The 26,892-nt window shown below is 43.7% G+C and overlaps 1 protein-coding gene across 1 annotated transcript in view; it reads left to right on the forward strand.

Annotated features, from left to right (window-relative positions):
• The window catches only part of nlgn4xa (neuroligin 4 X-linked a), a gene marked incomplete at its 3' end in the record, with an annotated part of 222,411 nt that overhangs the window by 181,282 nt on the left and 14,237 nt on the right, over positions 1 to 26,892 (forward strand). Inside the window, exons 3-7 of the mRNA XM_080720796.1 lie at positions 3,261 to 3,446; positions 12,932 to 13,029; positions 13,885 to 14,109; positions 15,884 to 16,069; positions 16,747 to 17,027. Of these exons, the coding sequence (XP_080576922.1) occupies positions 3,261 to 3,446; positions 12,932 to 13,029; positions 13,885 to 14,109; positions 15,884 to 16,069; positions 16,747 to 17,027 (976 nt within the window). The remainder of the gene's footprint in view (positions 1 to 3,260; positions 3,447 to 12,931; positions 13,030 to 13,884; positions 14,110 to 15,883; positions 16,070 to 16,746; positions 17,028 to 26,892) is intronic.

A 26,892-nucleotide genomic window follows, 5' to 3' on the forward strand; every position in this document is an offset into this window, starting at 1 on the left:
GAGAGTCGCAGCCCCAGCCTGAAGCCTCAAAAGTCTAGTATCTGCTCTTGTACCATAGGGATCTCCCTTTGGAGTAATGGTTAAGATATTGACTTTCACGTGGGAGACCCCGGGTTCGAAGCCGGGTGGGGAGGTTCGGATCACCTCCGTTACATATATAAATATCAATCAAAAAAAAAAATAACGTAGGAAGTATAACATTAAGTAAAACATTGAAGTAGTTCTTCCACCAGCGATAGGGTGGATACTGTAGAAGGGAGAAGGGAGAAGGGGGGGGGTTGGCAGTGGAGGCAGAGAGAAGTGGTGAGGAGAAGGGAAGCGGGCAGAGAGCAGAGGGCAGAGAGCGGTGGTGCCAGGGGGCTTGTGGTCGGTCGGTCAGCCTCCGGGGGCTCGCCAGGCTGCCAGAGACCTTGTAATCCCCCCCCCCCCCCCCCCCTCCTCCCCCCCATCGCCCCCGGCTCACACCGTCACCGGCTGGAGAGGATTCTATATCAAAGAGCCTCAGGATATCTTTCACTCCTCTCTCCTCTCTCTCTCTCTCCTCTCTCTACCAGTGATGTAAAGTAACCAAGTACATTTACCCAAAGACTGTACTTAACTCATTTGTTGCCCGATTAAAAATCGACATACTAAGCATATGCTATGCCATAATCTTTTTTTAGCAAAATGCAAAAAAAAACTATTTTTGTGCATTGTGCACGGATCGTGCACGGATCATGCACCATGCGTGTGCACGCCGTTCACAGCCTTCAAACAAAAGAATTCCGCTTGGAAATCCGTTCATGCATTCAAGAGATATTGCCAATCTTGTTGTTGAGGGGCTCACAAGTTACTTAGATTTTGATTATTATTACGAAACCCTTCAGACATTCATGTACTCCATGTACGATCTGGCAGATCGACATTTGAAAACTTTTTGCACAATGAGTACTTATACATTTGGTACTACTTTTCACTCAAGTGTATGTGGAATAGCAGACTTGTACAGAGTATATCTGCAGTATTGATTCTTTTACTTGAGTGGTTTCCACGACTGTCGGGCAGCAGCAGCAGCAGCAGACTCCGTCGCTGCCTACCAGTCCTCTGGGGGGGGGGGGGGGGGGAGACTCAGATGCAGCCCCCTGCCAGGGTCTCTGAACTCCTCATCTCATCTTCTCCTTCAACGGGCACAGATTCTCCCTGCCATGCCAGCCATGCCCGCCAGCAGCCTGGCACAGAGGACTGACCATCCCCCCCCCACACACACACACACCCTGGCGGCACCGTTTATGAAGCCACTTAATGGTTTAGGCAGGCTTACTAATTGGTGACAAGTTTGTGTTTTGGAGCATGTTTTCTAAAGTGTCTGAAATCCCACTGGAGTCATAAACGTATGTACTGTACAGGGACGTGCTGGCCATTGGGAAAAGCGGGGACAACTCCTGAACGGCCGGTTCATTCCCGGCCGGTCCAGGCCGGCATTAGGAAAAAAAAAAAAAAAATGTCGTTCCATTTTGGGGGCTGGGCGGCCAACAAAGTAAATCGTCACTCTCGGGTAGAAACCTTGTATCTCCAAGTTTCAAATTTGTAATTTTTTTTCGCAAAGCAAAGCTCTGCTTCATCATACAAGGCCGTCGCACAAAAGTAGTGAAAACAGCAGACCTACAGATCACAACGCCTCGCGGTGCGAGGCGTTGTGTGCTTGTAGATCTGCTGTTTTCACTAGTTTAAATCATTTTTAAAATGATAAATACAAAACAAACCGACGACAAAATATATATATATATAAAAAAAAAAGAGAAAATGAGGGCCTCTCCAACTCTTTTTCCCGCATGTCCCTGGTATGTACAGCACTGGAGTCATGTTCTCTGCTTGGCTAGACGTACTGTATGTACTGTACTGTACTGTACTGTACGTGAGGACACGTTTCATTCACATAATGTAGCGTGTGTACAGTGGCAAGAAAAGCACAGTAGGCTATTGGAAAAATGGAACAACTGTGAAAAGTGATGACTCATCACTAAACCATCGTTTTTTTTTTTGGGGGGGGGGGGGCTGTTTTTAGCCCAATGAATGTTTTTCGAGCAAAACAAATGCTTGCAATGGATTCAGAATAATTAAAAAACACCTAGTTAGACCCCTCACATCCCACATTGATATTTTTTGGGAGTCATTTTTTCCCTTATACTAGTGTATAGTAGTAGTACAGAATACCCTAGCTGTCAAAGATTCTCCTAGGGATGTTGAATTTCAATCTGTGTTAGATATGTTACTAGACACCTTTACCAACACATTGGTGAAGAAATCGTTTGGTAACACATTTATTCCCAGGTTTTATTAGTATCCCCTGACTAAGATGGCAGACCTGCACATCCCTAGCCCAAGTTGAGCAGGTGCTGAGCAACTATTGACTGTGGAACGCTTTCTCACATGGTTTCCTCCCTCTCTCTCCATGTGTCCAGGGTTGCTAAGCTCTTCTCTCTCTCTCTCTCTCTCTCTCTCTCTCTCTCTCTCTCTCTCTCTCTCCGAGAGAGAGACTTGAAAGACTTGGAAAGTCCTTTGTGCCGGTCGCTCTCAAGCAATACAACGAGACTCATGATGGTCGCTTGCCAAGGCCTAATAGGATTACCTAGGACAACTGTTACCTTGCACTACTGAAACAAAAAGTTGTACTGACTCTGACCTCTAACGTACTTTTCCCTGAGAGGGTTGCTGTGGCGTCTTGCTGTGGCTCCCATTATTGCTTAAAAAAAGAAAAAAGAAATATATATATTCTTGGTTGTTTGGACTGACTTTGGTCACTTATTTTCTGGCCCTGCACTATTGGGTTGTGTTGGTTGAACTGAGTACTATAATTGCTGTGTTGATATGGCGGTGTGATACTTGTGTTGCATTGACTAATTAGCATTGACTGTTATGTGCACTTTTTATTTTGGCACTGTTTGTTAAGTTATGCTTTGAGTATAGTTTTTTTGGTGTGACATGTCACTTATGAGCGTTGAATGTTTCGTGGTCACTTTAAGTATATATTATTCTTTTTTGCAATAGCTTTTCGACACTTTGTTTATATTCTTCTTTTTTTGTGCTTTCTCTTTGGACTGTACCCTACAGTACTCTTTTTCTTTTTCTTACTTCTTTGTAACTTGTAACCTTAAACTGCTGTGCTGCCTCTGGGCAACTGAATTTCCCCCCGTGGGATAATAAGGTATCTATCCATCTCTCCATGTTCCAGGGTTCCTAAGCTCTCCTCTCCTCTCCTCTCCTCTCTCTCCATGTTCCAGGGTTCCTGAGCACAGGCGACCAGGCGGCCAAGGGGAACTACGGTCTGCTGGACCAGATCCAGGCTCTCCGCTGGATCAAGGAGAACATCCAGTCCTTCAAGGGAGACCCCAAGAGGGTGACCATCTTCGGCTCGGGAGCCGGAGCCTCCTGCGTCAGCCTGCTCACGCTGTCGCACTACTCCGAAGGTAAAGGTGTACACACGTACCCTCTAGCGTGCGTGCGTGTGCACACATGCACACGCATACACACGCACGCACGCACGCACGCACGCTAGAGGGCATTCGCCTCTTCTCTCTCTCTCTCTCTCTCTTTCTCTCTCTCACACACACACACACACACACACACACACACACACACACACACACACACACACACACACACACACACACCTTCCGTCCTTCCTTCCTATGTCTCACTTCTCATTGGATTCAGGACGTTGATTAATTGTGCTGCAAATGATTTTTCATTTAGTCTTGTCGCTGCTGGAATGTGACAGGATGTGAATGTATCCCACCTGACTGCCGCACTGTTACGGACGGACAGACGGATACATCAACGGCAGGACACATTTCTTCAGGACTTAATGCAGTCAGGGGTCTTCAACAGGGGCCCGGGACCCCTAGGGGGTCCTCAGAGTTACTACAAGTGGGGCAGCCAAATCTTAGTGTGATAGGATTTCTTTTTGTGTTTTTCTTTTTACATTAAACACTTCAACCCTAGGGGTATCCTTATTCTGAGAGGAATAATATCCAAAAATAGCTCACACAATACTAGCTCATAGAATGGCTCACGAGGCCGCGGCCTGCGAGGTGCTGTGTGAGCTTGTAGATCTGCTGTTTTTACTAGCAAAGTGCTTTGTGTGAAATTAAAAAATGAGCAAACCAAGTACAGAGCCCAAGGTTAGGTTTACGTAGTGTTGAGGGTTTAAGAGCTTGAATGTCTGAAATAAACAAAACACGTTGATTTTGTTGATGATGGTCAACAATGCTACAGTATGAGAAATATCTATTTTCACTGTTCTTGCTTCTTTTTCATATTAATTGACAATTAATTTGGCCGATGTCTGACTCGTTTTTATTATATAGTTTGTGGATTACTTTTCATGCAGTAATGATATTTTTTTCCTTTTTGTATTAAAAGGTCGTAAAACTCCTTAAATTGTCACTTTTACCACTTTTTGAGGTCACATGTTCAGATACTGGATTCTGATTGGCTTAAAACAGTGTTAAATCAGTCAACAACCTGGAGTTGGCTCATGACCCCGCCCATGTTGTGTTGCAGTTGATTGTAACTAAATAACCTAGCAAGTTACAACTGTGTTTTCTTTCATTTATATGGTAGAAGTGGTAGGAAAGCAGTTTTACCATTCGAGGGTCGTTGGCTGATTTACCACTGTTTCAGTGAAACAGTGGTAAATCAGCCAACACCCACTCCCTCTCAAGGTAAATGGCTTACTTTACTCTCATCTCGGCATTCATCTTAGCACAGAATTCTCTTTTTAAACTGAGTGCCCGGATGTTAAGCAAACTTTTTGTCCTTTTTGCCATTGGTCTGGTCAAAGTATAGCCTATATATTATAGAGGGTCCCCTGCACTCCCTGTGGGACGGGCTGGACTGTCACCCCCATGCAAATTGAACACACTCTGCATAGCAAAAATCTGTGTCCCAAATAGACTCTGAACAGAGAGAGAGAGAGAGAGAGAGACGAGAGAGAGAGAGGAGAGAGACACACAGAGAAGAGAGAGAGAGAGAGAGAGAGAAGAGAGAGAGAGAGGAGAGAGAGAGACACAGAGAGAGAGAGAGAGAGAGAGAGAGAGAGAGAGAGAGAGAGAGAGAGAGAACGAGAGAGAGACACAGAGAGGAGAGAGCAGTGGCGTCAGTTCAGCAAAAGCTAGGGTACGGCAAAGATGTGAGTCCTCATGGAAAAGAGGCATTACATTTTGTATAACACGGTTCTATTGTGAAAATAGCAGATCTGCATGTTCACAACATGTAGGCGTTGTGAGCATGTAGATCGGCTATTTTCACATGGTCTAAAAAAAGACTTTTGTCAGTTTTTTTTACACAGCTAAACTTGGCATGTTAGTAAACGTGCCACAATTTACAATAATGCATTGCACCTGTGCAGCTGACCTGCGGAACCTGGGAATATACCATTCTGTCAAGATGGGGAGAATATAATTATAATACCTTGTTAAAGTGACCATTTTGTTACATTTTGCATTTGCAGTTATTTTACTGTAATTTAACAACATAATAACCAGCACAGATAGACAAAGAGACATTCATGGATTTATATTTAAAAGTAACTTTTATTTTCCCCCCTGGACCCAGGGTATGGCAGCTGCATACCCCTGGACCCCCCTGGACCCAGGGTATGGCAGCTGCATACCCCTGCCATACCCAATTGACGCCCCTGGAGGTGGGTTATCTCTCTTCGAGGAGGCGGTGCAGGGAACACAGCATGCGTTTCTGATAAGCAACGCTTCAGCAAGTCTCACCGTTTTTAAAGTTTTAAAGATTTAGGCTGTCGCTAATTCGAATGACATCGCAAATGGAAACGGGCTAAATTCGCTTAAAGGTATATCAGTGATTGTATTTCATTCAAATAAAAATATAATTGGTACATTTTCCATTCATTCTCCTCACTAGAACGTGTGCTGACCATATAAGGACTTCCACCATGGCCCGTGTTACGAGCATAGCTAGATAAGGGTTTCAGAGGTGGCCAGCCAGTCCTCGACCAATCAGGGTAGAGTATGACCGTAGTTATGTTATGATGTTTAGTTATGATAGTCAAAATAAAAGTTTTGAGAACCACAGTCGCTCTGAATTAAGAACGTCTGCTAAATGGCTAGATTGTAAACTACTGAACTCATAAAATGCCCCAGTCTCGTAGTAAATCAGTATCATACATATCCTGAAGCTGGAGACGTAGGCCTACCGATATTCAGTGATTGGGTCTAATGATCAAAACGAGAACATTATAATGGTGTAAAAAAATCTATAAAAAACTAAACATTTCCACGCTGTAAGGCCAGTAAGGGACAAGATGACCCCCGGCCACTTTCATTATCACTGAATACACCTTTAATTCATGCGAATTTCTGATAATTCGCTTCCTATTTTTGTATAAACTTATGGAAACCATGGCTATTGTCTGCACATTACCTGGTCACAACAACTATAGTTCTTTTTGCATCTTTGTACTCGGATGAGAGTCTATAGGGAGAGATGAGGCTGACCCCGAGCAGTGAAGGATGGTTTTCAGCGCGGGGCGAGGTGAACGCAGCGTTCCTCCGCAGAGTTCACCTTTCCCGGGGAAAAGGAAGCCTCTGCATGCTGCTGCTTTCTGGAGTATCTCCTTGGTTCAATCGCATGCTGTGTCTTTCCATGCCCATTCAGAAACGGGTACACATTATTGTGTATCATTATGTTATGTCTACAAGCTCACAGCGCGGCACCGAGTGCCGCGCTGTGAGCTTGTATATCTGCTATTTTTCACTGGTTAAAGCATTCAATAATTCTAGGCCTGAATGGGTTTAAGCATTCAGAGAAAGCAAAGGTGCATTTTTGGGGAAATAGAACGGGCTCGCTTAAAAGTATAGGAGGAAAAGTTCACCTAAACTAGGTGCGTTGCACGGTAAACAACATCACAGCGCGCTTCAGGAGCGTTTATGTGTTTATTTTTACCCTGACTTTTTAGTGTAGGTTGAAAGGAACGTACATTTTAGAGCAGGCTAAATGAACATCACTTCTTCTTTACCTTGCTACTCTGGAAGTAATGTTACGTAAGTCAAGGAGGTCCTTGAGGGGGATGTTCCAAGGCGTTCCCCGTTATATGCAGTGGCGCTTTGGGATTTTCTTTTCCGGGCGGACGGTCATTTATTGACGTCACGTGCACGCGCCTCTAGAGGCTATTTAGATAGACAGGATGTCAGCAGATCTAATGGTGGGAAAACAATAGTTTTCTAGTCTTGATTACATTTTGCATTGTTACTTAAGATTTTATGTTCTACTTTCTTTTAATTCATTTAGAAAATACAGCGCTGCAGTAGGCTAGAGAAACAAAGTTTGCCTTGAACAAATCTCAAACACTAAATACCACAGTAATGGAGCCATGTATGAGGACACACACATCGACACATGCACATGCAGTCACAGCTGGAAACCTAGGTGTTAAAGTAGGATATACATATCCATATGAATAGATGGGGGCTTGAGGACACTCACACATTCACCTGTTATGCCTAGTAGCCACTGATTAAAGTATTGCTTGTAGTTATCGCGGATTTGCGGGGTGGGGGGTTGTCGCGCCTCCAAAGCGCTACTGGTTATATGAGCTATGAGAATCACTTTAAACCACTTTAACTCTATTGTATGCTTCAGCTGTTAAAAAAAAAGACCCGATCTACAAGTGCACAACGGCACGCTGGAATGGCGACCTGGCACTAATAACCTTTTCAGATGAAGGTCTGCGGCTAAACTAATACATTTTAGGCGTCTTTGACATGGTTTTGAGAACCATGTGCATAGAGCATCGCAGCGGAAGTGGTTTCCTGGTGCCACTTAATATTCCCTGTTCATTTTCATTCCGTTCACCAAGCCATCCAGGATGGAGGTGAATCATGACCATACAACCTTTGATCCTATATGAAAACATATTTTAATATTACATTATTTGATATACTACATTTAATAACTACCCTTTGTTTAGCGATTTTCAAAATGTTCTTTTCTATAGAAACAAAGGTTGTATGGTCATGATTCACTACCATCCTGGATGGCTTGGTTCGAGGCTTAACATAATTGTTACGAATATTTTTGTAAAAGTCTATGGCGAAAATGAATGGGGATTATTAAGTGGCACCAGGAATCTACTTCCGCTGCGATGCTCTATACAGTATGAGATGCATATGGATATGGACTAACGCAATAGCAGTGTCATTCTTGAGAGCAGTGGACGGGCAGAAAGTAGAGTTATTAAAGAGTGGGTAGCATTTAATGGAACGTTGTGACTCAGGCAGCTTTGAACCCACATCCCCCCCCCCCCCCCCCCCCCCCGTCCGTCTAACCTTCGTGGGAAAGTCGGCGCTCCTTTGCTGCTAACTAGGCCTTGTGGGAGATCATGGTCTGCTTCTGTGTGCTCTCTCTCTCTCTCTCTCTCTCTCTCCCCCTCTCTCTCTCTCTCTGTCTCTCTCTCTCTCTCTCTCTCTCTCTCTCTCTCTCTCTCTCTCTCTCTCTCTCTCTCTCTCTCTCTCTCTCTCTCTCCCTCTCTCTCTCTCTCAGTCAGGGACGTGCTGGCCATTGGGAAAAGCGGGACAACTCCCAAACGGCCGGTTCATTCCCGGCCGGTCCAGGCCGGCCATTAGGAAAAAAATAAATAAATAAAATGTCGGCCTTTGTTCCGTTTTGGGGGCTGGGCGGCCAACAAAGTAAATCGTCACTGTCGGGCAGAAACCTTGTATCTCCAAGTCTCAAATACATTTTCAAGTACATTTTTTCGCAAAGCAAAGCCTGCCCTGCTTCATCATACAAGAAAAGTAGTGAAAACAAAAGTAGTGAAAACAGCCGATCTACAAGCACACAACGCCTCGCAACGCGAGGCGTTGTGATATAGGATATAGGTTTTCCACCCGACAATGACGAAATATAACTAATAATGTAATTGGCCCACTGGCTTGTCACTTGTCATGATCTGAAATGGCAAATCTTTGAGTAGCAGCAGCGCTATAGAGAGAGATCTCTCTCTATAGCACACAATGAGGGCCTCTACAACTCTTTTTCCCGGGCTGAATCAGGGGCCCAGCACGTCCCTGCTCTCTCTCTCTCTCTCTCTCTCTCTCTCTCTCTCTCTCTCCTCTCCTCTCTCTCTCCTCTCTCTCTCTTCCTCTCTCTCTCTCTCCCTCTCCTCTCTCTCCTCTCTCTCTCTCTCTCTCTCTCTCTCCCTCTCTCTCTCTCTCTTCTCTCTCTCCTCTCTCTCCTCTCTCTCTGTTAGAGCATGCTGTTTGAGTCTCCACCGTGTCTTTTCCACAGGGAATTAATAGCAGCACCAAGTAAGAACAGAGAGTTTAAAAGAAAAGGAAAGGAAAACATACTGTATACTGTATTACACACATGCATTGTGGCCTACTGTATATAGATCTGATATTTTTATGTGAAAATAAATAGATGTTTGAATACTGACGGGAGTAATAATCTATTACCAGTAAGGACTCCCTAATCGGGAGATAAGTGTATAGCAGAAGAACGAGTTTGACCCTTTCTTTGAGGTGACTTTTGGGTTGAACGTGATCTGTGGCGCTGCCTCTGGTGTTGTAATTGTGGACATCCTTAATGTTTTTTTTTTAAGTATTTTGCCAGGTGCATGGGTATCTTAGTGGTGTAGTGTATCTTGTACACCAGTATTTAGTCAGGTACATGGGTATCTTAGTGGTGTAGTGTATCTTGTACACCAGTATTTAGTCAGGGTACATGGGTATCTTAGTGGTGTAGTGTATCTTGTAGACCAGTATTTAGTCAGGTACATGGATATCTTAGTGGTGTAGTGTATCTTGTAGACCAGTATTTAGTCAGGTGCATGGGTATCTTAGTGGTGTAGTGTATCTTGTAGACCAGTATTTAGTCAGGTACATGGGTATCTTAGTGGTGTAGTGTATCTTGTAGACCAGTATTTAGTCAGGTACATGGGTATCATAGTGGTGTAGTGTAACTTGTAGACCAGTATTTAGTCAGGTACATGGGTATCTTAGTGGTGTAGTGTATCTTGTACACCAGTATTTAGTCAGGTACATGGGTATCTTAGTGGTGTAGTGTATCTTGTAGACCAGTATTTAGTCAGGTACATGGGTATCTTAGTGGTGTAGTGTATCTTGTACACCAGTATTTAGTCAGGTACATGGGTATCTTAGTGGTGTAGTGTATCTTGTAGACCAGTATTTAGTCAGGTGCATGGGTATCTTAGTGGTGTAGTGTATCTTGTAGACCAGTATTTAGTCAAGGTACATGGGTATCTTAGTGGTGTAGTGTATCTTGTACACCAGTATTTAGTCAGGTACATGGGTATCTTAGTGGTGTAGTGTATCTTGTACACCAGTATTTAGTCAGGTACATGGGTATCTTAGTGGTGTAGTGTATCTTGTAGACCAGTATTTAGTCAGGTACATGGGTATCTTAGTGGTGTAGTGTATCTTGTACACCAGTATTTAGTCAGGTACATGGGTATCTTAGTGGTGTAGTGTATCTTGTAGACCAGTATTTAGTCAGGTGCATGGGTATCTTAGTGGTGTAGTGTATCTTGTAGACCAGTATTTAGTCAGGTACATGGGTATCATAGTGGTGTAGTGTAACTTGTAGACCAGTATTTAGTCAGGTACATGGGTATCTTAGTGGTGTAGTGTATCTTGTACACCAGTATTTAGTCAGGTACATGGGTATCTTAGTGGTGTAGTGTATCTTGTAGACCAGTATTTAGTCAGGTACATGGGTATCTTAGTGGTGTAGTGTATCTTGTACACCAGTATTTAGTCAGGTACATGGGTATCTTAGTGGTGTAGTGTATCTTGTGAAAAATATCCCAAAAATTTAAATTAGAGCATGATTTATGATTTATGGCTATAAAACCTTACGAAAACATTAAAAAAATAACATTACATTTCCCTCTGATTAGGACTCCTACAACACCATATGATAAAAAAAAAGACAAAAAAAGAAAGAAAACTGTTTTCTTTTTTTTTTCTTCCTATTGATTAGTCACGCCATGGAGAGTAGAGTTCAATAATATTTTTTGTTTTTTGTCACATTCCTAAGACAAAAATGTGATATCAACAAATTTACCCCCATTGATTCCGGATGGTGACCGGTTTCGAAACGGGTCCCCATCCGGAATCAATGGGGGTAAATTACTCTAATCAAATTTTTGTCTTAGGAATGTGACAAAAAACACAAAATATTATTGTCTCCATGGCGTGACTAATCAATAGAAAAAAAATCATTTTGGGGGTGAACTACTCCTTTAAGTACAGTTTTGAAGTATTTGTACTTTACTTGAGTATTTCCAACTTCCAATACTTTTATTTCTACTCCACTACATCTTGGATCCAAATATTGTACTTTTACTCCACTACAATTATTTGAAAACTTTATTTACTAGTTACTTTGCAGATATAATGTATAATATTATAAAACATACATAAACCACTTTAGCCCTAGTTTATACCTTGGCCATTTGAAAATAGCCGATCTACAAGCTCACAACGCATCGCATAGCGACGTGTTCGGTCGCTGCTGGCATTCGGTCGCTGCTGGCTTCGTCCCGTGTGTTCGGTCGCTGCTGGCTTCGTCCCGTGCGTTCGGTCGCTGCTGGCTTCGTCCCGTGCGTTCGGTCGCTGCTGGCTGCGTCCCGTGCGTTCGGTCGCTGCTGGCTGCGTCCCGTGCGTTCGGTGCGTCCTGTGCGTTCGCTCGCTGCTGGCTTCTCGGCTAATGTGAAGCCACAGAACCTGCAACGCTCACTGTAATACAGCTGGTTGTCAACGTGGGGTCCGGAGACCATTGTGGGGTCCAAAGATGGACAATTCTACCGTTCTGTGACTCTGAGAGTGCAGTACAAACATGGAACCAGATGGAACCTGCTCTATATTGTGATGGTAAATGTTGCTGTAGAGTGTTTGTTAGGATAGTGTACCCATTCATTTCATATCTACAAGTAAGACGCCTTAAGGCGAGAAACGACTGTCCCTTTTATGCCCATATATGGATATCCCTGATGCCATCAATAACTTTTAATGAGGCGTCACGCCTCAGCGTGACATGTGACGGACAGACGGATATGATCTGCAGGTTTGCATTCTAAACTTGCGACCATTGATTGATTGAAGACTTTATTAGAAGTTTGCATAGAAAAAGGCACAGTTTCATGACAGTGCAGTTCACTGGTACAAGGTCAACTAAAAGGAGATCCTAGGAAAGACTTATTTCTTATTAGACTTATTTCCATAGGAAACCATTGAAGTATTTCATACCAGTAAGACTCCCTAATCTGGAGATAAACGACCATCAGGTCGCAGCGTGATTTTAGGGCAAAATGTGTAGGAGCAGTGTCCAAAAATGTGTTTAAAAAATAGGCCTGATGGTGGCGCTATATGGGACAGATTGATGTTGATGAGATGAGTGTAGACATACTGTGTAGCGATTTGTGTGATTTTAGGACAAAATATGTAGGAGTAGTGTCCAAAATTTTGTTATAAAAACATCGGCCTGAAGGTGGCGCTAAATGGGACAGATCCATGTTGATGAGTTGAGTGTAAAGCAAGTGTGTACCAATTTGCGTGATTTTAGGGCAACATTTGTGGGAGAAGTGTCCAAAAATGTGTTTTGCAAGATTCGGCCTCATATGGTGGCAGAGGTTGTGGTTTGGCAGGAAAGGAGTGTGTGTGTGCAACATTTGGCATGGATTGGGGCAACGGTGGCGGAGATATGAGCAGGGCAAAAGTGTGACGTGTAACAGACTGACTGACTGACGGACTGACTGACAGACAGCTGGTCAAGGATTTGATAGTAACTGTGACCTGACGGTCGCAATAAAAACATAACATACCACATGTTTGAAAACCTCTTCTCTCAACATGTGTGTGTCCTCCTCCTCCTCCTCCTCCTCTTCGTGGTCTTGTAGATCTGTTCCAGAAGGCCATCATCCAGAGTGGCACGGCGCTGTCCAGCTGGGCCGTCAACTACCAGCCTGCCAAGTACACGCGGGCGCTGGCCGAGAAGGTAAAGTAACTAAGTACATTTACTCAAGTACACACAAGCGCACATTTCCAAGTTTCACATTTACAATTTTTTTCGCAAAGCAAAGACCTGCTTCATCATAAAAGTGCACAAAAGTAGTGAAAACAGCTGATCTACAAGCACACAACCCCTCGCACCTGTAGATCGTCTGTTTTCACTAGTTTAAATCCTTTTTTAAATGGTTTTGGACATAAAGTTTCCACCCGACAATGAACAAATATAACTCATGTAATTGGCCCACTGGCTTGTCACTTGTCATGATCTGAAATGGCAAATCTTTGAGTAGCAGCAGCAGCGCTATAGAGAGAGATCTCTCTCTATAGCGCGCAATGAGGGCCTCTCCAAATCTTTTTCCCAGGCTGAATCAGGGGCCCAGCACGTCCCTGCGGCCTGATTATGGATCCCACTGGGAAAGATGGATGGAAACGTCATAGAGCGCTCGTTTTCAGTTATTGTCCACGACATTGCAAGCGGCGCGAAGGCCAGCGGACCTTGGTCCTGCTCTTCGCGCCCGAGCGCCGCAGGCGCGAGTGCCCGCGGCCGTGCGAGTTACGAAGCAGTGGTGAATGCAATCGTTCTATTTATGCCCAGGCCGTAAGGCCTGGGCAAGCGCACGATAAACGCAATGATAATTGGGTTTTGGTGCACCTCGCGCGGTCCAAGTGACTACAACGGAGCGCTCCCTACGTCCGGTTCAGCCAATCACAAGCTTCAAAAATGGGTCCGGGGCGTGGTTATCCATCTTTCCCAGTGGGATCCATAATCACGCGTCCCTGCGTCAAACAGATGTTACAGTGTGTCGCTCCCAAGTAAAATACCTTTCCTCCGCCCTTGCAGGTGGGCTGCAACGCGGCCGACACGGTGGAGCTGGTGGAGTGTCTGCAGAACAAGAACTACAAGGAGCTGGTGGAGCAGTACGTCTCCCCCGCTAAATACCACATCGCCTTCGGACCCGTCATCGACGGGGACGTCATCCCAGACGACCCCCAGATCCTCATGGAGCAGGGGGAGTTCCTCAACTACGACATCATGCTCGGAGTCAACCAGGGAGAAGGCTTCAAGGTAAGATGAACCTCTAAATATGTGGTCCTCAATGTTTTCAGGCCAAGGACCCCTTGGTTGAGACAGAGATGAAGCAGGGACCCCCACAACCTTATCATATATCGTTTCATTGTTTGACAGCACACTCATCAGTGTATTTTGGATTCATGTCAATGTGTGTTTTCAGATATTTAACCACTTGAACCGTCATTACCTAATAAACTTGACCTTTCACTATGTACTTAGTCTGCTCTTTTTCCCCTCTACACCAAAGCTCTTCGCCAAAAATAGCTGATCTACAAGCTCACAACACCTCGCAGCGCAAGGTGCGAGGTGCGAGGTCAACAGGGGCAAGGTGCGAGGTCAACAGGGGGTCCCGGACCCCCTGTTGAAGAGCCCTGCTCTAAATGACATCATATTGTAGTCTGAACCTCTAAATTACATCAACATCCCCAAAATGATTTAATAGAAGGGTACATCCACAATATTAATTGTAGTTAGGTTGCAACCTTACTGTGTACAAAGACTTGCTATCTGTGCAGTGCTTGCTCCACTATCTAACAATCTAACAACTATTTGTTGTTAGATTGTTTCTGATTAATATGCAAAAATCACAATACAGTAATATTAACTATATGTGTCCCAATTTGGCTGGGAGCCAGTCATTGGATTTGTATTCATTTTCATTTTTTCATTTCATTTGAAAGCTGGGGATCATAGCTACAAAATGATACATTGGTTGTGGAGATTGACCCAACAGTTTTGAAGATATGGCTTATAGAATGATGCCATGCTGAAAAACTACTTTTGAGATATTCAAGTTCTAAATAAATTTCTAACCTGCAAATGACCTGACGATCTCTCACATTAATTAAAAAAAAGTCTTATTTACATGCAGAGTTAAGCTCTGGCGTTTAAGTGAAATGTAGCCTGAAATTTATTAAATGCTTTAGTGGCTTTATCACATTTTAGTGAAAAAAAAAAAAGGTATTTTCAGTCCCTGTCTAAAGCTGTACTTTCCGAGATGACTGGCTCTCAGTGAGATTGGGACACATATGATGGCAGAGCAAGCACTGGTCTGCATACTGTAGCACGTCTTTGTACAGAGTAAAACTGCAACCTAACTAACTACCATGAATATTGTGGATGTACCCTTCTATTTAATCATTTTGGGGATGTTGATGTTGTCATCTGCCCATTTGTCAATTTGGTAAAAATAAATTGGTTGAACAGAACTCATATTTTGGGACTTTCGCTCCATTGTTCACAATGGTTTGTAATGCAGGCTGCTATCCCAGGAAGTCATGTGATCCAAGATGGCCGCGGTGTGAATATGGTCTATTGGAGCATTTGAGAACCACTGTTTCATGTACAGCACAATTCACCCTTTGTTAGCCTTCTGGTTGGTCCCTGACCCACCAACCAGCAGGCTCTTTCTGCCTTGTCCCACCCTGGTTCCGCCTTTTTTATGTTGAATTTGATAAAACATAATTTTTGGAGAAATAAAAACATTTAAAAACATGCTGAGCCACTATACTGCCACTGAGCAGCTCCATTTTACTGAAACCAAGTTTGAAATGAGAATTGAACACAGAATAACAATACGAAGCAACTGAATTAAAATGGTAGATGATGGAGTGTCCCACTGAATGTCTCACCAAGACACAGCAACCAATGTGTGGGAAGAGGGGCGGGACAACGGGCGTGACTTGACAAAGGGTGAATTGAATCGTTGAATTGTTGAACAGCGCTATATGGACTAACCTCGCCTTCCCCCCGTTCGTTCCCCCCGCAGTTTGTGGACGGCATCGTGGACAGCGAGGACGGCGTGTCGGCCAACGACTTCGACTTCGCCGTGTCGGACTTTGTGGACCACCTCTATGGCTACCCGGAGGGCAAGGACACACTGCGCGAGACCATCAAGTTCATGTACACCGACTGGGCCGACAAGGAGAACCCCGAGACGCGACGCAAGACCCTGGTGGGTGGCAGTCTGGACAGCTGAGTTTTCTCTGTCTGTCAGCAAATCTGTACTGTGTGTAACTATTCAGAATGGGTACACATTATTGTGTATCATTATTTTATGCTTTAACTATTGAAAAATAGCAGATATACAAGCTCACAGCGCGGCACCGAGTGCCGCGCTGCGAGCTTGTAGATCTGCTATTTTTGAAAAAAAACGTGAAAATTAGAATTTTGACCAGATTCTATAAGTGTCTTTTGAATCCTTCTAAGACTAGTTTGTTTCTATGTCACAAATCTGGCCAGCCATCGTCAAAGAAAAGGTCCTTTTCACTTAACTGGAGCTCAGTTAGTCTGTTCTTGTGAAGGACCCCCAAAATGATATGTATTTGGCTACGGGCCCCCATCTCAAAATATTTAGTTCCAGGGACCACCCAGAAGTAAAATTTGAGTTACAAACGTTCGCTTTGAAAATACATATATTCAAAGATTTGCACACATTTTCACGACTTTTTTCAAAAAATAGCAGATCTACACGCGCTGTGAGCTTGTAGATCTGCTATTTTTCACTGGTTCACTGGAGTTCAATAATTCTAGGCCTAAATATAATAAATAAATAATATAATATAATAAATATAATAAAACGTTGTCAGTGCTTCATCCTCGTGGAACATTATTATTTCTTTCTATCACCAGGTGGCGCTGTTCACCGACCACCAGTGGGTGGCGCCGGCGGTGGCCACGGCCGACCTGCACGCCCAGTACGGCTCGCCCACGTACTTCTACGCCTTCTACCATCACTGTCAGAGCGACATGAAGCCCAGCTGGGCTGACTCGGCGCACGGCGACGAGGTCCCCTACGTGTTCGGCATCCCCATGATCGGCCCCACCGACCTGTTCAACTGTAACTTCTCCAAGAACGACGTGATGCTCAGCGCCGTGGTCATGACCTACTGGACCAACTTCGCCAAGACCGGGTAAGAACGCTGTCCGACGCCAGGGTTTACGCTCGTCCACTTAAAGGAGTAGTTCACCCCCTATAGCGGTGTTGTCGGTTGGAAACCTTGTATGTAAAATAGTGAAAATAGCTGATCTACAAGCACACAACGCCTCACATCGACAGGCATTGTGTGCTTGTAAATTTTTAGCAATCAAATTATTTGTGTCCGACGCCTTAACACATCGGGTGCCCACGTGGTGTCTACGCGTCAATCTCTTTGATCTTTACGAGTGCCCAACGACGCGTTTGACGCGTTGTACAGTAAACTATACTGTACTGTAGCTACTGCACTTGGCTACTGCGGTGATGAAACAACTCCATTTCCCAACATGCAGCGCGCAATTACGTCACCCGGACGTGCTGTGTGACTCGTTGACTTCCTGTTTACCGGCTGCACAAAAATGCTGTTTTCTCCGGATTCTCTTCCTTTTTTCATTTTTTTCTCAAAACGGCAGCCTCTTCTACATGCCGTAACACAAACACTGTGGCTTAGAAATGATAAAAAACGGTCCTGACTGAAAGAAAAGATTTTTGCGAAATAAACAGGACATACTCGGATTACATTTACTCTGATTACTTTTCTCGCCAGTACTCTCGCCGGTAGGTAAAATGACGCGTTGCCATGGGCACAAGCAAATAAGACGTCAGAGATCACGTGGGCATCCGATGTGTTAAAGGGGATTTTCGGATTAGCAATTCTTCCACGTTAATCTGATGATGATGATATCCATGAATGTGTACTTTTTTTTTTTTTTTCATCCCAAGACCTTGGCACCTCCGACCGCGAGCGGTGGGATTTATTGCTGAATCCAAACGGACTCTGACAGGTTGTAACTCTGACCAAATGAACCAAACGGGCCCTTTGGTTTCATGTGTACTCGGTCAGAGTTATGGAGATCCTTGAAATATATTGCCTACAAAAGTTTGAGGTTAAAGGCTCACATAGCTGTGCCCATGCATGATTGACTGTCCACTGGTGTAGACTACAGTCCAATCTCCAAAGCAGGCCATGGTTTGTTAGATTCTTTCGTTTCCAAACAGCATTTTAATTAGCCTGGTTTCCAGCCTGTTTGTGCTCCGTTCAGCGTTTTGTTTTTTCTCTCTGCACTCCAGTCTGGGGGGGGGGGGGGGGGGGGGGATTAATTTGACACGTATTTCAGACAAGTTGTGACGTATGCGTCGTCGTTGCTGATTGGATGTTGTTCCAACGAATCAGAGTAGGGTTAAGGTAGCTACGTCATCAGCCAGCCAATACAGACTGGTGTATTTGTCCCGCCCCCCGCACCACAGACCAATCGGAAGCCGCGGTGGCTGGAAAGCCACGTGGTGTTGTTCCAACGAATCAGAGCAGCGTCATCAGCCAGCCAATACACACTGGTGTGTTTGACAGACGTGACCAAATACCAATAAGAAGCCACGGTTGGACTCCACCGACTTCTATGTCCCACCTCCCCTTGAAGATAGGCTCCTTTCCAGACTGTGATGCGTAGAGACAATACAACATGTGGAACGGAGCGAACAGGCTGGAAACCAGGCTACATTTTAATACCTAGTAGAAATGAGGCAAAGACAACACAAGGCGACTTGCATCAAGTTGAAACTCAGTTTGGTCATCCAACCTGTTAAAATGTCACAACACATTTTGTACGAGTCATCACTTAACGCATCAGACTTTTTTAAACATCTTGCCGGGAATGATCCCTGGAGAAAACTTGCAGAACAAAAATATCAAGTGAAATGATTATGATCAACTGCACAGTTATGTTGGTTCCAACATTGATTAATGTGTTCTGGTAAGATGGCTTGTTTATTCAGCACTGATTACTGTCAGTAGGCGTGTTGACGTTGGTATATTTAATTAGCTGGTTTCTGTCCAGGGTTTGAACGCATTGAGACTCCACATGGTCCAGAAGTAAACATCACACTCTGGGAGAGAAGCTAAAGGGGAGGAGGGTCGTTTAAAACAAACAACAGCTTGTGCTGCTACTACAGTACAGCAGCAGGTGGATGAGGGGATTTGTTCTTTGTTTGCACACTGCTCTCCTTTGTTTTGTTGTTGTTTGTATTTAGAGGGGGCAGAGGAGGGGGGTTGTTTAACGTGTTTATGAGATTATGTAGCAGAATGCACTACATTTACTTAAAGGACGACTTCACCACTTTTCAACCTGTCTTCATATAATAGGTCCTCACTAATGTTCATGATAAAATATCACAATTTTTTTTCTACTCAGTCTGGGTCTCATAGGAGAGCTGTCAAATCCTTCCACCGGTGACATCATCGTTTGACAGAATTTTATTATCACGAGAACAATGGCTTCCACTTTAACATTGCAACTTTTCAGGAATAGAAAGCCTGCAGTTTCTATTAGCTTGGATTCCCCATTGATGATGTCACTGGTGGAAGGATTTGACCTGCCCACATCTCTCCTATGAGACCCAAACTGAGTAGAAAATGATTGTGATATTTTATTATGAACATTAGTGAGGACCTATTATATGAAGATAGGTTGAAAAGTGGTGAAGTCCTCATTGCGACCGTCAGGGAGCAGTTTACTATGAAAACCTCCACCGGCCGTCCGTCCGTCCGTCCGTCCGTCCGTCCGTCACGTCACACGTCACACCTTTGTTTGTGTACGGTGTGATGTCATATATCTTCAGTATGACATCACACCACATGTGTAAACAAACCTTTGTGTACGTTGCTGTGGCAACAGTCTGTTGTTGCTGGTCTGTTAGTGTACGTTAGCAACCACCTTAGCAACCATGGTTTTACCCTAGCAACCAACTGTTTACCCTAGCAACCAACTGTTTACCATAGCAACCATGTTTTTTTACCCTAGCAACCAACTGGGCATAAAAGGGATTCTGTTAGGGATCTCCATATATGGGCATAAAAGGGATTCTGTTAGGGATCTCCATATATGGGCATAAAAGGGATTCTGCTAGGGATCTCCATATATGGGCATAAAAGGGATTCTGTTAGGGATCTCCATATATGGGCATAAAAGGGATTCTGTTAGCTGTTAGTGATCTCCATATATGGGCATAAAAGGGATGCTGTTAGGGATCTCCATATATGGGCATAAAAGGGATTCTGTTAGGGATCTCCATATATGGGCATGAAAGGGATTCTGTTAGGGATCTCCATATATGGGCATAAAAGGGATTGTATCCCAGATGATGCCCTGTTAGGAGATCCACACTAACAGAATCCATATATGGTCCTACCGACAGCTGCTATAAGCCAACCCTGGCGATAAGGTCTGAGTCGAAGAAATGCTTCTTTCCTGGCAAGAATTGCCCCTTTATACTGTAGGGCTCGTTTGTGTATTGTATGACATCACGCCACATCATCGGCTGAGGACTGTGTGATGTCATCATATCTCCATATATGGAGACATAAGTTGCTCATGCCCAAATATGGGCTGGTGAGGTCAGACTTAGTGTGATGCGTAGGTTATCTCCATATATGGAGATTCAACTTCAATGAGTAACCATGGCAAACTGTCAACTGCCCGTATGTCTTGATAATTGGTAAAACAAACTTTTGGCCTATTTGTGGAGATAAGCGACCAACGGTCGCTTATCTCACGATTAGGGAGTCTTACTGGTTTAAGTACTGTACTTGCGTGCATGTTTTTAGCTTTACTTGATTATTTCACGTTTTCACTACTTTTACTTCGATAGATACCTGTAATATCCCAAGGGGGAAAATCAGTCGGCCAGAGGCAGCACAGCAGTATAAGGTTATTTCAAAAGGTACAGAGAAGTATGAAAAGAAAAAACAAGTACATTGTACACAGTAAAAGAGCAAGGTATACCTACACAAAAAAAAAAGAGAAAGAAGAATATATACATAAAGTGTCAAACAATCCACTACATCTCAGGAAAATTCTCTCTGCCTTTTGTTTCCTGGCCCGCCTGGCATGCGGTCAGTGCCAGATTGAGCCGGGGGATTGGCTGCCTTATCGAGGGGGGGGGGGGGGGGAGCCGCCGGGGGATTGGCTGCCTTATGGACAGGTTGGAAAGGTTTCCAGCTTCAAATAAATGGTCAAACTGAAGGTGAATCCATCACCCGGGGAGGGAGGGAGGGAGGGAGGGAGCCCTTTCTCTAACGTCTCTTCACCCCAGACTTTTGGCCAAAAGAATCTGGTCTTAGTTGTGAATCCATGGTTGGATTGATGTTTTGAAACTTTTTTTCTTGCAAAGTCCTGACTTGCACTTGGACGAGGCGGAGATGGGATAAGCCTTTGTTCTCACACACTGTTCTGAATAAAAAACCTTTTCATAAGAATAAAACTCTGCACAGCAGTATTCATGCTCCACAGAGCCAAAGTGCTGTAATATGCAAATACTTTAACTCAGAGGTCTTCAACGTTTTCAGGCTGAGGACCCCTTAGTTGAGAGAGAGATGAAGCAGGGACCCCCACAACCTGTTCATAGATTCCATATACAGTAGTTTCATTGTTTGACAGGACAATTATAAGTGTTTGTTGGATTCATGTCAATTTGTGTTTTCAGATATTTGACCACTTGAACCGTAAATACTTAATAATCTTGACTTTTCACTCTGTACTTAGTCTGCTCTTTTCCCCAATAGATCTACAAGCTCACAACGCCTTGCGCTGTGTCTCAGAATATGGACACAAAATGGACACAAGTGTTCAAGTAATATTTATAAAAAAATATATATATAATAATAATTGGCTTTGTAGGTCAGTATTGCTGCTCCCAAATGGTAAATGTATTTTGTAATAGCAAGTAACAGCAATAGGTTTCATTTGAAACTTGGAGATGCGAGGTTCCTGCGTGACAGTGAGCAGGGACGTGCTGGCCATTGGGAAAAGCGGGACAACTCCCGAACGGCCGGTTCATTCTCGGCCGGTCCAGGCTGGCCATTAGGAAAAAAATTAAACTGTTTGCACAAAAGTAAAAATTAAACTGTTTGCACAAAAGTAGTGAAAACAGCAGATCTACAAGCACACAACGCCTCGCACCGCGAGGCGTTGTGTGCTTGTAGATCGGCTGTTTTCACTAGTTTAAATCCTATTTTAAATGATAAATACAAAACAAACGGTTTTGGACCCGACAACGACGAAATATAGGCCTAATTCATGTAATTGGCCCACTGGCTTGTCACTTGTCATGATCTGAAATGGCAAATCTTTGAGTAGCAGCAGCGCAATGAGGGCCTCTCTTTTTCCCGGGCTGAATCAAGGGCCCAGCACGTCCCTGACCGTGACGATAGGTCTGTGCGTGTTTATCTTTTAGCTGTGGATCAGCTTCACTCCAACTCATCCATGGACATACAAGGTTTACCCTCCACATCCACAGAATAACATACAAGCTGCTGTTTTCACACTGCAAGCTATTTCAAGGTACAGCGCTGAATATGTTACAGGTTCCTTCCGAGTACATGCATCTAACACTGAATTTTCCCACGCTGCTACAATATAGCACCTACCTCACCGAGGACGAGGATGAACATATCGTAAAGCCCCGACCAACGAGGCAGCGTTGCACTTAGCTGTGCAATCATCTCTGCGCGCCTCCCCCCTCCGGCGTCGTATTTTAAGCTAAGCGGTGCGGGGAGTGACACATTTATGCAGCATATGTTTTTCTGCCGCGCCAACAGGCGCTAAGTGAACCGGCCGCCACATGTTAGCGTACCGCGCGCCGTGTGTGTGTGCGTCTGGTGTCCTCGTTTGCAACAGGAGATTCCGTAATGACACGTTTTGAAATGTGTTTTTTATGTAAGGACATGGCTCATTAGTGCAGGCCAAGCAAGGTAGAGGCGGCTGCCATGTATTTAAAACCCATTCAGAACAGGTTCACAGTATTGTGTATCATTATTTTATGCTTTAACTATTGAAAAATAGTAGATACAAGCTCACAGCGCGGCACCGAGTGCCGCAATGTGAGCTCGTACATCTGCTATTTTTGAATGAACGTGAAAATTAGAATTTTGACCCGATTCTATAAGTGTCTTTTGAATCCTTCTAAGGTTTTTTTTTTGAAAAACGCTATGTTTCTATGTCAGCAATCTGGCCAGCCATCGTCAAAGAAAAGGTCCTTTTCACTTAACTGGAGCTCAGTTAGTCTGTTCTTGAGAGACTATACTATGTCAGTGGTTCTCAAACTTTTTCATGTCAAGGACCCCCAAAATGATATGTATTTGGCCACGGACCCCCATCTCAAAATATCTAGTTCCAGGGACCACCCAGAAGCAAAATTTGTGATACAGACGTTCGCTTTAAAAATGCATACAGTATATTCAAAGATTTTCCCACATTTTCCCGACTTTTCAAAAATAGCAGATCTACAAGCTCGCAGTGCGGCACTCGGTGCCGCGCTGTGAGCTTGTATATCTGCTATTTTTCACTGGTTAAAGCATTCAATAATCCTAGGCCTAAATGGGTAACATACACACACACACACACACACACACACACACACACACACACACACACACACACGCCCCGAGGCAGTCATGCAAGGCAGCAGTACGCGGTACGTTTCAGAGGTTCAGTGTGTTGCTCAAGGACACTTCGGTCCCGTCTCCCTCGTGATGCTCCACCCAGCCACTCATCTCACCGTAGCGTTCCCACCTCCAATAAGTAGGCTACCCCGGTTTCACATTTGTTGTTTCACATGTGTTGCTGCTAAAAGGCTTAATTAACCTGTTAATAATCTTTTTTTTTTGAGAGAGAGAGAGAGAGCAATAGAGAGTGGGAGAAAATAAGTATGTTTCTATGATCATTGGTTCATCTAGGATCCCCCAACATGATTGACCAAATGAAACCAAATGGATCCATTTGGTTTCATTTTACGCTCTCATGAGTTAAAGTATTGCTAAATATATGCTGCATTACTTGATTTCAGTATTTAAAGGATAACTCAGCCCTAAATCACTTCCAGGCTAATTTTCCTACTTATATTGATCCCAAATGATCCATAATGACTGTCCATGGGGTCTATTAGGCAGAAATGCCCCTGTTGTCCAGTTTCCCCAGCAGAACCCAACAGCTCTCATAGCATAGAGTGGAGCCAATAAGCCTATCGCTTTTACACTATTTGTTGTGTTCAAAAGTTATTTATTTTTCATGAATGTGTTACTAGATGTCATTACAAACACATCCATGCCTTGGTTGTCCCACACAAGCCATCACAATCTCATAAATAATGTTTTAGGGTGAGCATTCGGCACAAGTGCCAATCAAAGTGACTGGCACTGGCCAATCACAGGGCATCTTTTCTGGGACTTGGCAAAACACATAAAAGCATAACATCTATCTACCTGTTTTAGCTTAGTTTTTCTCTGACCCATTAGTCTAGCTAAGTTGGGTCCTATGTAATGGACTAGTTGCCTAAATGCTGTTTTTGCCTTGTTTTACTTTTTTCTTTGCCTTGTTTTAAACCTCTAGCACTTTGAGATTCATAAGAATGTAAAGTGTGTTATAAATAAAATGTATTATTAGTATTATTATATTAAATATCAAACGGTGGTTTCGTGGCTCAAATGCAGAATAAATAATGGACCTTGGTATGAAATGGGTTAGGGTTAGGGTCACTGGCTCACGTTACCAAAGAGTGAGCCACAGTCACAACAACAGACCAAGGTAATAAGACTAGTCCTGTACGAACAGAAGAAAAAGCCCACACGTACACTGACAACAGAATGCTGAAGCTCTTTGGATGCAAACACATTTATTTACCTACAGCAGAAGGGAATGAAACTTATCCTCTTTTCTCAGTTCAAAGCTAGGAACGTCAGAGACTCTCTTTTATGTGCAGGACACATCCCTCCAGCCCTGCTTTTCTCCGTCCAGAGGTGTTTTGGACGAGGATAACTGGATTATTCTCCTTGTCGCTGCAGAGCAGCATGTGAGAACGTAATTCACACCATGCAAGCTGCAGGCGGATGTTCTCAGCGCAGCGTAGAAATGTCCGCGACACGCAACAGCATGGACGTGTGTATGAGCGACACCCTCCTAAATAAGAGACATGATGTGCTAACGTGCTAAATAAGAGACGTGCTAACCCTCCCGGCGGAGTGCTGTGGTGGTGGTCCGCGCGGATCAAAGCCGACTGCCGCCCGCGTCGGAGAGCAGAGCTCACAGACAGAGTGACACAACCCATTTAGGGATAGAATTATTCAATGCTTTAGCTATTGAAAAATAGCAGATCTACAAGCTCACAGCGTGCGAGCTTGTATATCTGCTATTTTTGAGGTGGAAAAATGTATATATATATATATATATATATATATATATATATATATATATTTTTTTTTTTTTCAAGTCTTTGAATATATATTTTTAAAAGCGATCATTTGTAACTCCAATATTTGCTTTTGGGGGGTCCCTGGAACAACATATTTTGAGATGGGGGTCCGTGGCCAAATACATGTAATTTTGGTGTTCCTTGACATGAAAAAGTTTGAGAGTTTGTTTGATTTAGAAGAAGGATTTGGAATACATTTATAGAATCCGGTAAAAAAAATATTCAAAGATATTTGATGATTTTTCAAAAAAAGCAGATCTACAAACTCGCAACGCTTGTATATCTGCTATCTTTTAATAGTTAGAGTATAAAATAATAAAATAACTACAAATGCAAAATTTAACAAAATGGTCACTTTAACAAGGTATTATAATTATATTCTCCCCATCTTGACAGAATGGTATATTCCCAGGTTCCGCAGGTCAGCTGCACAGGTGCAATGCATTATTGTTAATTGTGGCACGTTTACTAACATGCCAAGTTTAGCTGCACTTGAACAACCGTTCCAGGCTGCCATATCCAGCCCAAGAAACCATAGAAACCTGTGGAAAAAACTGACGAAACTAGTTTTTTTCAGACATTGTGAAAATAGCCGATCTACAGCACGTAGATCTGCTATTTTCACAATAGAACCGTGTTATCCAAAATGTAATGCCTCTTTTCCATGAGGACTCCCATCTTTGCCATACCCTAGCTTTTGCTGAACGCCTCTGATTGATTGCACACACCTTACAGATGCTGCCATTTGGCAATCCTTGGGCAAATCGCTGGAAAATCCACACGTTTTTTTTTTCTCAGGAGAAAGTGTGACATTGTCCGGGTGTGAAATTGTGTCAGGTGGGAAATGGCTTCAATTCGTGTGAAGTCAAAGGAGAATAACCGAACTAGCCATTTTTCTGTAAGTGTCGCGAATCGAGATTTCACCCGTGATTATCATCCAAAGAGCCCCTTTGGAACAAAACACAAGTGGAGAGCTGGAAATGTAGCATTCAGTGAAAACAGCCCGAACTCACAAGCTCACAATGCATCGCTTGGCCACACATGGTGCGCTTGCATTGTGCGCTTGTAATGGTGTGAGAGATGCGTAGTTAAAAGGAGAATCACGGAACTAGCCATTTTCTGTAAGTGTCGCGAATCAAGATTTCACCCGAGATTTCATCCAAAGTCTCCTTTGGAACAAAACATGTGCATTCAGTGAAAATAGCCGAACCCATGAATGTCCATGAATTAAATACAGAGGGCTTCCAAGGTAAACAAGACGGTATTCGTATTTCGTATTTGGGTTGTTCCTTTTAGGCAGGGTGTTTTTTTTTTTAATTCTAAATTTTATCCCACAATTTTGTAACCCATTTTTTCACCCAGTGCCAATTGCCTATGTAATCCTGGGCTCTGCTCTCCCTCTGCCGTGCCTGGGGAGACAACGGACTGACCTCATGCTTCCTTCAATGCATGGTCCAAGTTGCTTCTTTTCACCTGACAGTGGAGATTTCCCTGGTTTGGACGTAGCGCGTGGAAGGAACACGTTATTCCACCAGTTCCTTTCCCCTCCATCAGGCGCC

The sequence above is a fragment of the Nannobrachium achirus genome (genome assembly GCF_963921795.1).
Source record: "Nannobrachium achirus genome assembly, chromosome: 24".
Taxonomy (NCBI): Eukaryota; Metazoa; Chordata; class Actinopteri; order Myctophiformes; family Myctophidae; genus Nannobrachium; species Nannobrachium achirus.